The sequence below is a fragment of the Thermothielavioides terrestris genome, chromosome 1 (assembly GCF_000226115.1).
Source record: "Thermothielavioides terrestris NRRL 8126 chromosome 1, complete sequence".
NCBI lineage: Eukaryota > Fungi > Ascomycota > Sordariomycetes > Sordariales > Chaetomiaceae > Thermothielavioides > Thermothielavioides terrestris.
Genome location: NC_016457.1, coordinates 7,703,307 through 7,715,792, shown reverse-complemented (window position 1 = coordinate 7,715,792; position 12,486 = coordinate 7,703,307). Strand labels below are relative to the sequence as shown.

The following is a 12,486-nucleotide window of genomic DNA, read 5'->3' as shown; positions in this document are numbered from 1 at the left end:
CAGGCCTCATCATCAGTGAGCGCGAAACACTTTTGAGGAGGAACCTATCTATCGGGGTTTCTGCAAGTGAATTGCTCAACTTCTTTCTTCTGTTCTTCATCCTTCGACACCGCGCGCAAGCCCTGCCGCTCACCAAGCGTGACATTGCTGTTTACGGAACTGCCAGCGAGCGCGAGCAGCAGCTCTTATTACGCACAGATGGGGAAGTCGTCAAAAGACAAGAGGGACGCCTACTATCGGCTGGCCAAGGAGCAAGGATGGCGGGCAAGGAGCGCCTTCAAGCTGCTTCAGCTTGACGAGGGTGAGGAGGACCTGCGTTCGTCCCCTCGAATCAGCGTGGGCTAACGCTGCCAGAGTTCAACCTGTTTGAGGGTGTCACCCGGGTCGTCGATCTCTGCGCCGCCCCCGGCAGCTGGTCGCAAGTGCTTTCCAGAGTGCTTATCAAAGGCGAGAAGTTCGGCCGCTGCGCATGGCAGGACCGGGAGGCTAAGTTTCGCCGGCACATGCTCAATATTGTCCCTCCAGCAGACGGGGCCCCTGAGCAGGACGAGCCAGCATCACCACCAAAAGACACGCCTGCCAGCGAAGGCCCGAGGCCACAACGCGAAGTCAAGATCGTGTCCATCGATCTCCAGCCCATCAGCCCGCTTCCCGGCATCATCACGCTCCGGGCCGACATCACCCATCCTGCCACCGTCCCTCTGCTGCTCAAGGCGCTGGACCCGGACTACGACCCCAGCACGATGAACCAGCAGGCCTCGCAGCCCGTGGACCTCGTCATCAGCGACGGCGCGCCCGACGTCACCGGCCTCCACGACCTCGACATCTACGTGCAATCGCAGCTGCTGTTTGCCGCCCTCAACCTGGCCTTGTGCGTGCTGAAACCCGGCGGCAAGTTCGTCGCCAAGATCTTCCGGGGTCGAAACGTCGACCTGCTCTACGCGCAGCTGAAGATCTTCTTCGAGAAGGTCTACGTCGCGAAGCCGCGCTCGTCGCGGGCGAGCAGCGTGGAGGCCTTTATCGTGTGCGTCAACTTCCAGCCGCCCGAGGGCTTCAAGGCCAGCCTGGAGGAGCCGCTTGGCGTCGGCAGCCGGCTGCCCAAGATGCTGGCAGCCAGGAACGCCGCAGCTCCGATCACTGCGCCAGTGCTGATGCAAAACCACTCGTCCGGGGCGTGGGATTTCTCGCCCGAGCCCGCCGCGACCGCGGACGAGCACGGGATCTATGACGTTGCGGTCGAAGACCTGTCCAGCGGGCCGCGCGACGGGGATGTCCGGTGGATTGCTCCGTTCGTCGCGTGCGGCGACCTATCTGCCTTCGACTCGGACGCCTCCTACAAGCTGCCGGACGACCACGTCTCCCTCGACCCGGTGCAGCCGCCCACCGCGCCGCCGTACAAGCGTGCGCTCGAGCTGCGGCGAGCCAACGGCGGTGCGTACGGGAAGCCGCCGCCAATTAAATAGCCCCTCATTAATCGTTCGTATCGTATCCCCAGGGAATTAAAGGCGCCAAAAAGAGAGAGAGAGAAATAATGAAATAAGAATGGCTGGTTCCCTCCCATTTTAAACTACCGTGCGTCCTTCCCCTCCTCTCCCTCACCCTTCCCATCGCCAGCCCCCAAAGCTCTCGGATTCCCCCTCCTCTCCAAAAGCCGCAGCCCTCCCACACGCCTTCCCCCAGGCCCCGCGGGGATGGACACGCCGACGTCCCGCGCGCCGATCGTCTCCTCGTACAGCCGCGCCGCCGCCGCGGTGCCCGTCAGCAGCAGGCACCGCCGCAGCGCCGGCCACGACCCCAGCACCTCGTCCACGCACTGCATCAGCCAGCGGCCCAGCCCGCGGCCCTGGTGCGCCGGCAGCACGTACACGTCCGACAGGTAGGCGAAGGTGGTGTGGTCTGTCACCAGGCGGGCGAGGCCGATCATGGCGGTTGCCGGGGGGTGGTCTAGGCGGGGTGGGGTGGTTAGTTGTATATGCGGTGAGCGGTAGTCTATATGACTATATGCGTGCGGAGAAGGATGAAGGGAAGTGGGGAGAGAGGTTGTGGGGTAAGAGGTAAGGGTTGTTGAGGTGAGAGTGAGTGAGTGGGTGGGTGAGTGAGTGTAAAGGGTTCGGGAATGTTAAATGGCTGGGAGTGCAAAAAAGGGAGAATCGTAGGAAGCGCAACGCATGAACGATATGGAAACAGCAAAACTGACCAGCACCCGCCCGCGCATCCTCACCCGCCGCCGCAGCTCCCTCCCCTCCCCCCGGCGTTGGGACATGCCAGTAGAGCCCAAAACACAGCGACTGCTCCACGCACAGCCGCAGCGTGTCGAGCGGCAGCGGCCGCGCCCAGTACAGCATATCGGTCGCGAAGGCGGCGTTGAGCGCGTCGAGCTGGATCCGCGACGGATCGGTCGACACGGTGAAGGTGTCCCCGCCAACCTGCCGGGTCCAGGTGCGTAGGTCGGCTGCGGGGATCATCGCGGATGTGTGGGCGGTGCAAGCACTAGTGGGAGTTGGTTGGTTCAAGATAGGTAGTTTATCAGGACACGGTGAAAATGAAGGAAGTGTTGAACTTGAGAGGGAAATGGTGTTGAGAAGAAAAGAAGGCTTGGAAGTTGCGCTGCGCGCCCTGTGGATGACAACTGAGCCGTAACGGTGACAGGGGGTAATGTTGATGTTAGTACAGGAGAGGAAGGAAAGTGAGGTCGCGCCGGCCCGGTTGCATTGACTCATGCGATCGGTGATCGGCAGCGGGGCCGGAGGCTGCGGGGCCGAAGCTGAGTTCCGAGGAGGACCAGACGGTGACTCAATTGCGTGTATGTTTCTGATCGTCTTGGCGCCCCTTTTGTCACTGGCGACCCCTGTTAAATAAACACAATGTCGTCTGTCTTGTCTGTCTTGTCTTGCTTGGTGCGGTGCGGAAAAGTTGGGCATGTTGGCTGGGGGACCTTGGCGCAGCCCAGATCAAGTTCCATGTCTCTCGACCATCATCAACACAGTAGCTCCTACAGCTCCCATTCTCTCCGAGATTGATCCGGTAAGGAAAATATCTGGTGGTATTATGGTACAAGTCGGAACTACTAGATACTAGGAATTGATTAGGTATTGTTGAGGGCATAACAAGCAGAGAGTGAACGGGGCCCTGAGTTACAGGCTCACTGACCCCTTTAGGAACCTCAGCTCGAATGCTCGAGTAGTAGAGCGGCTTCATGGGATCCGTCGTGTCATAGACGACAATCGAGTGGAGCTTGCCTCCGCCGCGGTTGGTGAACTCCTTGCTGAAATCGATGGAGCGGTTGAAGCGCAGGCTGCCGTCGGCGTCGATGTCGATGTACAGCGCCCTGAAGTCGGCGAGCGGGCGTGTTGATGAGCCTAATCGCGCCCGTCTGCAGGAAGTAGCCCGTCATCACCAAGGTGCTGCCGGTCCGGCGCGATCTTGACGTGGTGCGGCCCGACCGTCGGCTGGTCCTCGTTCGGGTCGTCCAGCCGGTTTACGTCGCCCAGGTCGCTGATGTCCAGTGCGGCGATGTGGATGGCCGTGGTAAGCGTGAAGTACGCGAACCGGCCGGTCGTCCTGCGAGATGTCAGGACTGTTGAAGACGCTTTGGATAGCTAACATGCCACCTCCTGAAGGGGGGCAAGCGTGGGGAGGCAAGCACTAGATGGCAGTCGTGTCACGAGCCTTCGGGTCAAGGTCGAACAGCAGCTCAGCAACACCGGGCTTGCCGTTGCTTGGCATTCTTGCGCTCGGGGTAGATGATTCTGACCTGGTCGAGATGGACAGCCCTGACCAGCCCGGCACCCTGCGGGTTGCCGGGATAAAGTGGACGTCCTTGATACCGCCAGCCTGCACGGGATCCGAGGTTCCCGTCAGCACTCAAGACTTATTCACCCCTGACTCAAAGAAACGAGGACACTCACGTTCGAGATGATGATCGTGTTCAGGATCACCTTGGGGTCGAGATCCCATAGGGGCAGTGTGTTGGCGCGCTTAACACCGAGCGAAGTCTTGAGGATGCTGACGGGCTTGAAGTCCGAGGCGAGGATGATCTTCTGTTCCCAGTCAATGCTCAGCCAGTGTGGGTTGAAATGCTGCCGAGTCTGTCGAACCGCGGTGGGACGTGGGGTTTGCTGCCCCCAGCATTGGCCGTTCTGGTTCTAGCAGTCCAAACGAGCCTGAACCTGTGCCCCAGAGCTAACCAGTTCAACTTTGGCTTTAGCACCTACCTGGTATGTTTCGTGTATTTAGGCTCCAACAACCTCGCTCGAAGGCAGCAACTGCCATTCTCTCCGGGCCAGGAACCTGGAGGTAGAAATGACCAGGAAGCAGGAAAGTCTGGATGTTTCTCAACATGCTGACTGGCAGAACAACTTGGGGATAATAGCCTTTAATCAGCTGTCTTCGAGGTAGATTCGAGATGAGACCTCTTGCAACCTTCAAGCCACTCGGTTCGGTTCTTGCAGCGCGGCAGCTGGTCGCACCGCGTAGTAACCGTGGAAGGATCACTGTCCTGTGATAAGTGCCCCTGATCCTGATCCCGTTTAACCCCGCCAGGGGCCCACCTTCCCAAGCAAGCTCCGTTCCCCGTCTCTGATTGGAGCGGAGCCCCAGACCCTGAGTGCGTGTCGGCGGTCCATCGCACTGTGCGGGCTCTGCTCTTCTGTCTGCTGCTGGTCGCCGGTTTGAGGTTGTTTAAGGTGCGGAGGACTGACCGAGGTAGAGATAGGTGTCTGAGGTGCCTCTAAAGTAGCTCCCAAGTCAAATTGAATTCTGTTGCGTAAGGTAGGCTTCCGCTATGGAATCTGTTGCTTGTTTCGCTGATTGAGCCCGGCCGAACCCGCCGTGCCATGATAGTGAGGCAGTGGAGGTTAGGTGCACGGTAACAACCTGACCATATATCAGATTAGCGGTGTTTTTGTTGCTGCACAACCTGGCCGCCGGTTTTAAATCTGAGTAGAATAGGGTGAGCCTGGTGCAGAAGTTTCATATCGCATTGGTTCCAGTGCAGTTTGCCTGTAACTGATCAGGTAGCAATTTTTGATCGAGCGGTGGTTGCACAAACTTCCCGATCGGGATTCTGAATAGCTTCAGCATTGCTGCACTTGAATGCGGGGTCGTTCCCCTCGGCAGCCCTTGCGAGTTCGCGTGGCTTTCTTTTCTTTCGTCAACGGTGGGTCCAGTCCCACCGCAGCGCGGCCCGCGAACGCATCTCCGTCTCTCATCCTGCAACTTTCCAGATACACCGATGGGGTTCAATTCGACACACATTCGGCAAAAAACTTCACGAGTTCCCCAGCTGGCGAACATTCCGCAGTCCGCTTCACATTTGTCCTCTGGCAAGGTTGGAGAAGAACATGGTCGACAAACAAGCGGAATGGACGCGATTATTTGTCGGCACGAGACTTGGAGCGCTGCAAGCTCTTGGCCTTAACATACCTCGATATCCGAGAGCGGTTTGGAGCTCCGAAATCCTTGCGAGATGATGGGGTCTCTGAAGCCCAATGGATCTGTCGCTCGCCACGTGTCACTGCTTCATCCTACTTCGAGGCAACAGGCGCGCGGCAAGGGCGCCTTCCCTGAAGCGACAGCCATGGGCCAGGAGCTCCGAGACTCGACTAAACTGGAAAAGGCGGCCAGCAAAGAACAAGATCGCTGGATGAGAAGTCGCGCGCTCAAATCAGCGAAGGCAGCGGCGAGGCATCCGCACTGAAACTCCGATGTCCAAGCTCGAAGCAGCTGGAGCTCGGGAGCTTTCAGACCGCCTACCAGGTAGCTGAGTTTCCGCCTGGGGTTTGGGGGGGGGGAGGGGGACCTGCTTGAGGCGGGACGCGATGCCGGTGTTGCTCATGCCAGCCCCGTGTTTTTGTGCCGCCCACCCTTTGTTTTCCTTGCGACCATTCGCCTCCGCCATGATAACACCTCATTCCGTCTTCCTGCTTTTCGCTCTCCCAGACGGAAGCTTCTTTTCAAGTTCGAAGCGCCCCGTTTCCGGCGCATCGTCGCACGCTTAGTCCCAAAAAGGCGCTTGTTGCACATTTACATTGTAAGTTCGAAGTCGTCGTCTTGCGATGGTGTGTCGCGCGTGATTTGCACCCGGGCGGCGGAACAGAAGAATGCATTCTGCTCGGTGCCGACTGTCGCATTCAGCGCACAAGCACTCAGCTCGCTTTTTCCCTTCCCGCTGATCCTGATTGATCGTTTTTCTCAACCATGGGCGCAGATTGACCGGTTTATATCGAAGGCGCAAGCATGGCCTCCACGCGCTCGCAAACGGGCAACTCCAAGCCGCGTGTCGTCCCCGTCGTCGACACCGCCCCCACCATCAAGCGCACTGCTAAGCCCAAGGCGCCTGCTAAGAAGAAGGCTGCGGCCAAGACGGAGGCGAAGGGCGCTAAACCCGCCGGCGTCACCAAGAAGAAGGCACCCAAAAAAGAGGGCGACGCGGCCAAGAAGGTACCTTTCTGCAGCCTTCTCCCCCCGTTTCTCCACCCTGGAAGCTTGATCATGATACTGACTGGTTGCACGTGAAGGTCAAGGCTGCCGTGAAGAAGACCGCGAAGAAGGCAGACGCGACCGAGAAGACGGCCAAGGCGAAGGCCGAGAAGACGGAGCAGACGGAGAAGACGGAGAAGACAGGGGAGAAGGTATACACGCCTGTCCACGCCCATCTTTAAATTTCCGCCCTTTTCCCCACTATGTTGCTGACCTGCGGTCTGTCCAGGAGGCCAAGCCAAAGACAGCGGCCAAGAAACCCGAGGCCACCGATGCCAAGTAACGGCAGGATGCTTGCTCTTCTCAGCCACTCGCGTTGCTAATTTGTCTCTCTTGAGCAAGCGGATGTATCACTTGTCTGGAATGTCGCTTGCTTTCGTTGGGTAGCTACGGTCTTACTTCTCTGCTTTGTTTGCTGTCTTGATGGCTTGAAGGTTCCTCGCGGTTGCTTTCTCCTCGGCTTGCTTGTAGCGTAAGGGATGGGGTATACGGAATAGCAAGGGTTGTAACTATTCTCGGTTTCACTCACGGATAGCGGGATAGGACAGATAGGAATGCCGGGCATATCATGTTCTGAACTCCCTGGTTCTCGCAATCGTGCATCGATGTCTCTCGGGCACCAAGCCAAGGAAGGGGCCCGTGAGGTACTCTTGTTCGAGAGGGGTACGGAGTTCTACGTTTTTTTTCTCAAGGGGTGCTCTGAGACCAGCAACGCGGACAAGACGCCAATACGGAGTACGACATCCAGGCCACCATAATGCGCTGAATGAAGCTGGTGTTGACCTGATGGACTGAAGTGTTAGCCAGCAGGGGCCACGTTCTGTCGTTCATTCTGCCTGTCAAGAGGGACTCGGGATATACTGGAAAGGGGAGCCCAGAACATGGAAACGCAAAAGCATCGGGAGAGGTAGGTAGTTACATGTCTGTTCTATCAACTGCGCATCACAAAGGCCTCTCTCACAGTGAATCCAGAGATAATTTCGAGCTCTTCTTTTTCTCTCAAAGCTGGCAATGGGCTGGTCTGAGGGGTAAAGGATCATGAATAGGAATGTGATTGGACTTGGTCCAGCTTGGGTTTCGCAACAGTGCCTACAGGCAGTATTTCATGACTTCCAGGTTCCAGGTTGATACTGGACCTTAGGGAAGGCGGTGTTGCGCATCGGCTGGGCTCTTCTGCATGGCGCTGCTTCCCTTAGGTAGGTAGGATAGGGAGCTCAGCTTGCAGCTTGCAGTGGTGTCGGCAGGCAGCCGCTACCTAGTTCCACCACCTATGATTACCTACCTCCGCACTGGAGCACCAATCAGCAGGCCCTCAAGCTTACCTCTAACAAGCTTCACTGCCTATCAAAGCACAGACAGGCCTTAACGATAAGCAAGGCGGAGGCATTGATCAGTGCCGGGCTCGCGTGGGACCGCAGCCGCGCAGCGGACGTGTCGCGAGTCTTCGATTTGTCGCAGCAGGGGTGTTCGAGCTCTGAGCTCTGCGCAGCCTGGTTCTGGGTTCGGTCCAACAAAATTGTATCGACATGAACATCGCGCATCCATTGCAACCTTGCGCCCAACATGTATATCCTTAAGCCCTCGTGGCTGCGGCATAGCGGTAAGTCTGGACCAAGCGCGCGCCGCTCAATGCGGTCGTGGCCTCCGCCTCCATCGCAACCGACGCTGACTTCCGTGGCTTCGCGCAGGGGAGCAGAAGGATTTTGAGGTTTACAGCTGCCACATCTCGCCCGATGGCTCGAGACTAGCGACCGCTGGCGGAGGTACGCCGATTTGACATCGAGACCCGTGCCGCTGGCCAAAAATACTTGCTGACGCGGAGCAGATGGCCACGTCCGGATCTGGTCGACCGAGGCCATCCTCAATGCCACTGACCCGGCATACGACAAGCCGCGACAGCTCTGCCACATGAGCCACCACTTAGGCACCATCCACTCTGTCCGATTTTCGCCGAACGGCCGCTACCTCGCATCCGGCGCCGACGACCGAGTGATCTGCATCTACCAGCTAGACAGCAATCCGCCTTCCCTCGCGGCAACATTCGGTACGTGCGCCGCTACAAGAAGGAACATTGGGACGGACCAGGAATTCGTCTTCGCGATTGATGAACTGACAAGCGCCGCAGGCACAAACGAGCCGCCGCCGGTTGAGAATTGGAAGACACACAAACGCCTCGTTGGCCACGATAGCGACGTCCAGGACCTCGCGTGGTCCTATGACAACTCAATTCTCGTCTCTGTGGGCCTCGACTCAAAGGTGGTGGTTTGGTCCGGTCACACGTTTGAGAAGCTGAAGACCATTTCCGCGCACCAAAGCCACGTCAAGGGAATCACATTCGACCCGGCAAACAAGTTCTTCGCTACAGCGGGCGACGACCGGCACATCAAGATCTTCCGCTTTACTCCACCGCCCCCGAACGCGACCCAGCATGACATGGTGAACAACTTCGTCCTCGAGACCACTATCAGCGCGCCCTTCAAGAGCTCGCCGCTTACAACATACTTCCGGAGATGCAGCTGGTCCCCGGACGGCAACCACATCGCCGCGGCCAACGCGGTGAACGGCCCCGTGAGCAGTGTCGCCATCATCGAACGCACCAGATGGGACAGCGAGATCAACCTCATCGGCCACGAAGCCCCTACAGAAGTCTGCATGTTCTCTCCGCGGCTGTTCCACACGCAGAAACCAAGTGGCAATGCATCAGGAGATCGGTCTTCCTCGAGCCTCGTGACAGTCATTGCCTCCGCAGGACAGGACAAGACGCTGAGCATCTGGAATACCAACTCCTCAAGGCCGGTCGTCATCTTGCAGGACGTAGCATCCAAGTCCATCTCCGACCTCGCTTGGACCCCGGACGGCCAGACCCTGTTTACCTCGAGCTTAGATGGCAGCATCGTTGCTGTCAGGTTTGAGGAGGGCGAGCTCGGTTGGGTTGCGACCTCCGAGGAGAACGACAAGGCGCTCCAGAAGTTCGGCGGGTCGAGGAAGGGCATGGGAATCCCCGAGGACGTCGACGGTCTGCACCTCGAGGATCACAGCAAGGCAGGAGAGCTGCGCGGGGCGGAGTCGAGGATGGGCGCCCTTATGGGAGACTTCCAACCTGCCGACAAGAGCGAGACCCCCATCACGAACGGCTCGAAGTCGACGCCCAAGGAGGGCGGGGCGCATGACTCTGCGGGACCACAGGCGAGCAAGGAGGCCCCCAAGACAGCCCCCGCGGAGGAGAGCGCCGAGAAGACGGCGGCGAGGATAGCCGAACTAAAATCACGGGTGCAGGTTACCAAGGACGGAAAGAAGAGGGTCGCTCCGCTGCTGGTCTCGTCGTCGGCCACCGGCCTATTATCGTTACCCCAGTCGCAGCTGGTCGGCGCCAAGTCCACGAAATCGACGCAGAACGAGACGCCACAGACGACTCTCGATCTGTCGAAGCCATTTCATGGGCTGCCCAAGGGCGGTATCGTCTCCATGCTCCTTGGTAACAAGAGAAAGCCTGTTGCAACGGAGGGCGAGGACGAGGAAGCACCTGCAGCCAAGCGCCCATCGGCCGGTCCTATCCCGGTTGTGGTTGACACGGTGGACGGCTTAGAACCGGCTTCTTCAGTACAAGGCGCCTCTGCTCAAGGCCCTGCGCCTACACCGGAGTACCTCCGTCCTGCCATCACAAACCCGGCCCTTCTGTGCTCCCAGGTCAGGTTAGCCGTCCCCAAGGTTCGGTCCCATATCCTCAGACCGCTCGAGAGAGGCGTTCTTCAGGGCGAGTCCAGCCTCGAGGACGCCTCCAAAGTGCCGGAAAACATCATTCTCGAAGCTAGAAACCCCGTCAGGCCGCGCGAGCCCTCCCGCATCGCAGCCACCAAACGCGGCGCTCTCCTGTGGCAGGATTTCCTTCCACGGGCCATCCTCCTCGTCACGGGGTCCAAGTACTTCTGGGCTGCCGCGTGCGAGGACGGCTCCGTCCACACCTGGACACCCGCCGGTCGCAGGCTTCTGAACGGCATCATCCTCGACTCCCAGCCCGTCGTCCTCGAGTCTCGCGGGCACTGGCTCCTCTGCATCTCCTCCGTCGGCCTCTGCCACGTCTTCAACATGAAGACCATGTCCGCCGCCCACCCGCCGGTCTCCCTGGCTCCGATCCTCGACATTGCCATCACCCCGCTGTCTCTCGAGGGCCCGACCCCGGGTCCGGGCATCACCTCTGCGCACCTCAACAGCGTCGGCGCCATCATCGTCACGCTCAGCAACGGCGACGGCTACTACTACTCGTCGACCATGTACGCCTGGCAGCGCCTGAGCGAGTCGTGGTGGGCGCTGGGCAGCCAGTACTGGAACAGCAACGACTCGTCCATCAGCGCGCTCTCTTCGACGGCGGTCGGGCCAGTCGCCGGCCCAAGTAAGAAGGGGTCGGACAAGGCGTCCGGAGAGGACGAGGTCAGTGTGTCGGCCGGCATCATACCCTTCCTGGAGCGGCACACCACGACCGAGTTCCTGCTCAAGGGCCGCGCCTACACCCTGCAGCGGCTCATCAAGACCCTGCTGTCCAAGGACGGGTACGAAGGTCTCGAGAGCACCGTCAGCGTGGCGCACCTGGAGAATCGCATCGCGGGCGCCCTGGCCCTCGGCGCGAAGGAGGAGTTCAGGTTGTATCTGTTCATGTACGCGAAGCGTATCGGCGCCGAGGGCCTGCGGGGCAAGGTTGAGGAGTTGCTGAATAGCTTGACTGGAGGGGTGTTGCAAGAGAAAGGGGGCGATGCCAAGGATGGCGGCGACGGCAGGGGGTGGTTTAGCAAGGAAGAGACGCTGTGCGGGTGGGACAGGAGGGAGCTGCTCAAGGGGGTGGTGCTGATCTTGGGTGAGTTTCTCGATTATTGTTTTCGCAGCGACACCCATATGACGGTCTGCTAACTGCTTGGACAGGCAAGTTCCGCGACCTCCAGCGGCTAACCGTCCAATACGCCCGCATCCTGGGCCTGACTGCGAATGACGAGGACGGCGGCGAGCGCGAAACAGAGGGAATGGATGTGGAGTAGCGGGATTGCTCGCCGGACATGACGTTCAGTTGCTCTGTCCGCCTCGCATAGCCCGCATCTAACGGCCTCCCCTCTCCCTCTGCATGCAGCTGGCAGCTCTCTACGCCCGTCCCTGCCCGAGGAAAGCCCCACGCACCCCTCGCCCAAACAAGGCGCGACGGCAAACCTCGACAATGACAGCGACAGCGACATCCTGGGCATTAAGGAAGCCTCGCCCGGCCAGCTGCTTACCGCGGGTTTAAACCCAGGCCGTTTCCCCGCCTCTGCCTCTGCCTCTGCCCGGGAGGCCCAAAAACAAGCCCGGTTCTCTCGTCTTGTGCTGGAAGATCCCCAGGGCCGTCCTGGGACGAGCCATGCCGCGGGCAAGCTGGGGTTTTGGCCCATGCTTTCTTCGAGGATGTGATTTGTAGGGCGGTGGGGATTTTTGGGGGTTGCGGTTCGGGAGTATGTCTAGATTAGGTGAAGATAGTTCGGGATGGGTCAGATGCGTTGTGTTGCGTTGCGGTTCGGAAAAGGGCGGCGGTCGTGTTTAATCTTTTGTTATACGCACCTTTTCATTTCTTCGGTTTTCCTTCTTGTCGGGTTTTTCTGTTTCCTCCTGGGTCGCCGCGTCGTTTCGTCTCCGTCTTTCTGTGCCTTACCAAAGGGCAGGTATTCTTGTATCACTACTTCTTTCGTCTGGACAGAGGGAACGGCGTGAATCGGCGTTCTGAGGGCAAGGTTGGGGGGGAACTCTGGTCTCGGCGTGCGGTGTTTCAGCACGGGGCTGCTTGCTTGTCGGGAAGCAGATTTGTTAAGTATAGGCAGGGAACAATTTATTCCGGGATCCTCGCGGATCCGATGTTCAGCTCGTCCTGGTGGTGGCTTGGAGCGGTGAGGTTGACGTGATTGAGAACGGTGTTGGTTCCATCGAGCGAACTCCGCCTCAAAGGCGGGCATGTTACGTACATGTACGACCTTGGCCCACGTCGAGTTGTAA

At 59.0% G+C, this 12,486-nt stretch overlaps 5 protein-coding genes across 5 annotated transcripts; 3 read left to right on the top strand and 2 right to left on the bottom strand.

The window, feature by feature from the left end:
• Nucleotides 1–198: 198 nt before the first annotated feature.
• Nucleotides 199–1,463, top strand: THITE_158106 (uncharacterized protein; the record flags this gene model as incomplete). Its single annotated transcript, XM_003650478.1, has 2 exons — nt 199–301; nt 355–1,463. The coding sequence occupies 2 exons, from the start codon at nt 199–201 to the stop codon at nt 1,461–1,463; spliced, it is 1,212 nt and encodes a 403-aa protein (XP_003650526.1).
• Nucleotides 1,464–1,515: 52 nt separating this feature from the next.
• On the bottom strand, nt 1,516–2,717 carry THITE_2110065 (uncharacterized protein). Its single transcript, XM_003650477.1, has 2 exons — nt 2,198–2,717; nt 1,516–1,944 (listed from the first exon to the last, which is right to left on the bottom strand). Exons 1-2 carry the CDS (start codon nt 2,463–2,465, stop codon nt 1,568–1,570), a joined length of 645 nt encoding a protein of 214 aa, XP_003650525.1. The 5' UTR covers nt 2,466–2,717; the 3' UTR covers nt 1,516–1,567.
• Nucleotides 2,718–2,992: 275 nt separating this feature from the next.
• THITE_2126571 (uncharacterized protein) lies at nt 2,993–4,341 on the bottom strand (the record flags this gene model as incomplete). Its single annotated transcript, XM_003650476.1, has 6 exons — nt 2,993–3,037; nt 3,151–3,359; nt 3,398–3,577; nt 3,666–3,834; nt 3,909–4,040; nt 4,291–4,341. 6 exons carry the CDS (start codon nt 4,339–4,341, stop codon nt 2,993–2,995), a joined length of 786 nt encoding a protein of 261 aa, XP_003650524.1.
• A 1,896-nt stretch (nt 4,342–6,237) lies between these two features.
• Nucleotides 6,238–6,763, top strand: THITE_115805 (uncharacterized protein; the record flags this gene model as incomplete). The annotated part of the gene is made up of 3 exons (XM_003650475.1): nt 6,238–6,441; nt 6,519–6,632; nt 6,710–6,763. The coding sequence occupies 3 exons, from the start codon at nt 6,238–6,240 to the stop codon at nt 6,761–6,763; spliced, it is 372 nt and encodes a 123-aa protein (XP_003650523.1).
• A 1,117-nt stretch (nt 6,764–7,880) lies between these two features.
• On the top strand, nt 7,881–11,745 carry THITE_2110058 (uncharacterized protein). The gene is made up of 5 exons (XM_003650474.1): nt 7,881–8,080; nt 8,169–8,243; nt 8,306–8,524; nt 8,606–11,329; nt 11,395–11,745. Exons 1-5 carry the CDS (start codon nt 8,044–8,046, stop codon nt 11,505–11,507), a joined length of 3,168 nt encoding a protein of 1,055 aa, XP_003650522.1. The 5' UTR covers nt 7,881–8,043; the 3' UTR covers nt 11,508–11,745.
• Nucleotides 11,746–12,486: the final 741 nt, after the last annotated feature.